Source organism: Cynoglossus semilaevis, chromosome 5 (assembly GCF_000523025.1).
Source record: "Cynoglossus semilaevis isolate Cse_v1.0 chromosome 5, Cse_v1.0, whole genome shotgun sequence".
In the NCBI taxonomy this organism is placed as follows: domain Eukaryota; kingdom Metazoa; phylum Chordata; class Actinopteri; order Pleuronectiformes; family Cynoglossidae; genus Cynoglossus; species Cynoglossus semilaevis.
In genome coordinates, this window is record NC_024311.1 from 15,183,329 (window position 1) to 15,184,957 (window position 1,629).

Below are 1,629 nucleotides of genomic sequence, written 5' to 3' on the forward strand. Positions count from 1 at the left end.
CCAGTGCAAGCATAGGAGGGGGGGGAGAGAGGAGAGAGAGAGAGAGAGAGGCCGTGTCTGTGGAACCCCAACCATTTGTGCATTAAGCGTGAATCGCTGCAAGACAAAGAGCATCGTGATTGGTCGGTTTCACTATGACCAATCAGTTTTCATTGTGGGTGGGCTTTTTTCATCTGAACCAAATAACCAAGTTCAGTCTATTCCAAGCGTCACAGCAAAAGGACCCCCCCCCTCCTCACACCCCCCCACCCTCCCCCTACATATAAAACCAGCACTCACTGGTCTAATGAGAATAAAGTAAATGACAGGGTTTAATGGAGCTGAATTTCATATTGCAGCCGCGACAAGAAAGGGGCCCCCCCCCCCCTCCCTCGCCCCCCCACCCTCCCCCAACATATAAAACCAGAGCTCACTGGTCTAATGAGAATAAAGTAAATGACAGGGTTTAATGGAGCTGAATTTACTGTTTTATATTTTATGTTGTTGTCATTCATTCATTCATTCATTTAAGGTGTTTTTTTTGTCACTAAATGTGAAAAAAAAATCCAAACTTTTTTGTATTAAGTTGGATACATTTTGAATAGAGAGTAAAAGTAATCTACATATATTTACTTCAACAATACTTGGCTCTCCCACAGGTGTTTTTAAAACACTATTTTATTTACAGGTGTTTTTAAAATACTATTTTATTTATTTAATTTTTTCGTTTTTGCAGGTTTGTTTGACTTCATTCAAAAACATGAACACACACTGATGGACCTCAGACCTCAGTCACGAATCCCAGCCTGACAGACGGAGCCTCTCCACAGTCCAGTGACCGAGCTGCAAGTGGGGAGTGGGGGGATGGTGGGGGGGGGACCTCAGCATCTTCACGGTCATTTCCTCCCATCATCACCATATAATCCAGTGCATGTCAAACACACCGAGTCCGTCTGTTTGTATTATCACTGTCTTAATTTTTAATTTATTTTTTGGTACAGTTTCCCCGTTTGTTTGTTTCCCTCAGCAGCAGTGAAACATACGACACAGTCGGACTGTGACTGAGAATTAGAGGCAGAGCAGCAGAGACCGAAGTGATGGATGATTAAACGGTGGATACTGATGATAAAAGTCAGTTTTATGAGCAATAAAAACAGTGAGATGTTCCATTAAAAAGTCAGACTGAGGGCAAACGGGTGGAAACGATGGGGATAAATGAGATGAAACCACACTCTCCATGTGGAACTCCAACAAACGTCTCATTTGGCCAGAAATGAAAATTCACTCTGAGGATCAGATCGTTTTTTTTTTTTTTTACAGCACAGTCACCACCGTCTCTGTTACAGAACACAAATATAACAACTGGACAAATCAAAGCATCAAAGCAAATACTGGAAAGTTTTAATTCAAGTTTTAATTCAAGCGTAATCCCTGCTCGGGGATTCGAACCCTGGATTACGCGCAGCGCGGACGCAGCTCGGGTCCAACTCACCTTTGTGCATTTCCGCTCAGGGTGTGATTCTGATCCAGACTAAAAACGCCCCCCCGCTCTGTCCATCTCCAGGTAAACAGCCTCACAAAATCCCACTTTTACTTCAGCGACGGTAAATCCATCAGGCGGAGCCGCGCACGGGCAGCGGCGGCGGGAGC

The 1,629-nt window shown here is 44.2% G+C and overlaps 1 protein-coding gene across 4 annotated transcripts in view; it reads right to left on the reverse strand.

Annotated features, from left to right (window-relative positions):
• The window catches only part of neto2a (neuropilin (NRP) and tolloid (TLL)-like 2a), a 26,032-nt gene that overhangs the window by 20,280 nt on the left and 4,123 nt on the right, over positions 1-1,629 (reverse strand). For 2 of the 4 annotated variants that reach the window (XM_008310715.2, XM_008310714.2), the window contains exon 1: positions 1,472-1,623. The exons of the other annotated variants lie outside the window; for them this stretch is intronic. In XM_008310715.2, the coding sequence (XP_008308937.1) occupies positions 1,472-1,481 (10 nt within the window). In that variant the 5' untranslated portion in view covers positions 1,482-1,623. Of the gene's footprint in view, positions 1-1,471; positions 1,624-1,629 lie in introns of those variants that run through there. 4 annotated transcript variants of the gene reach the window in all.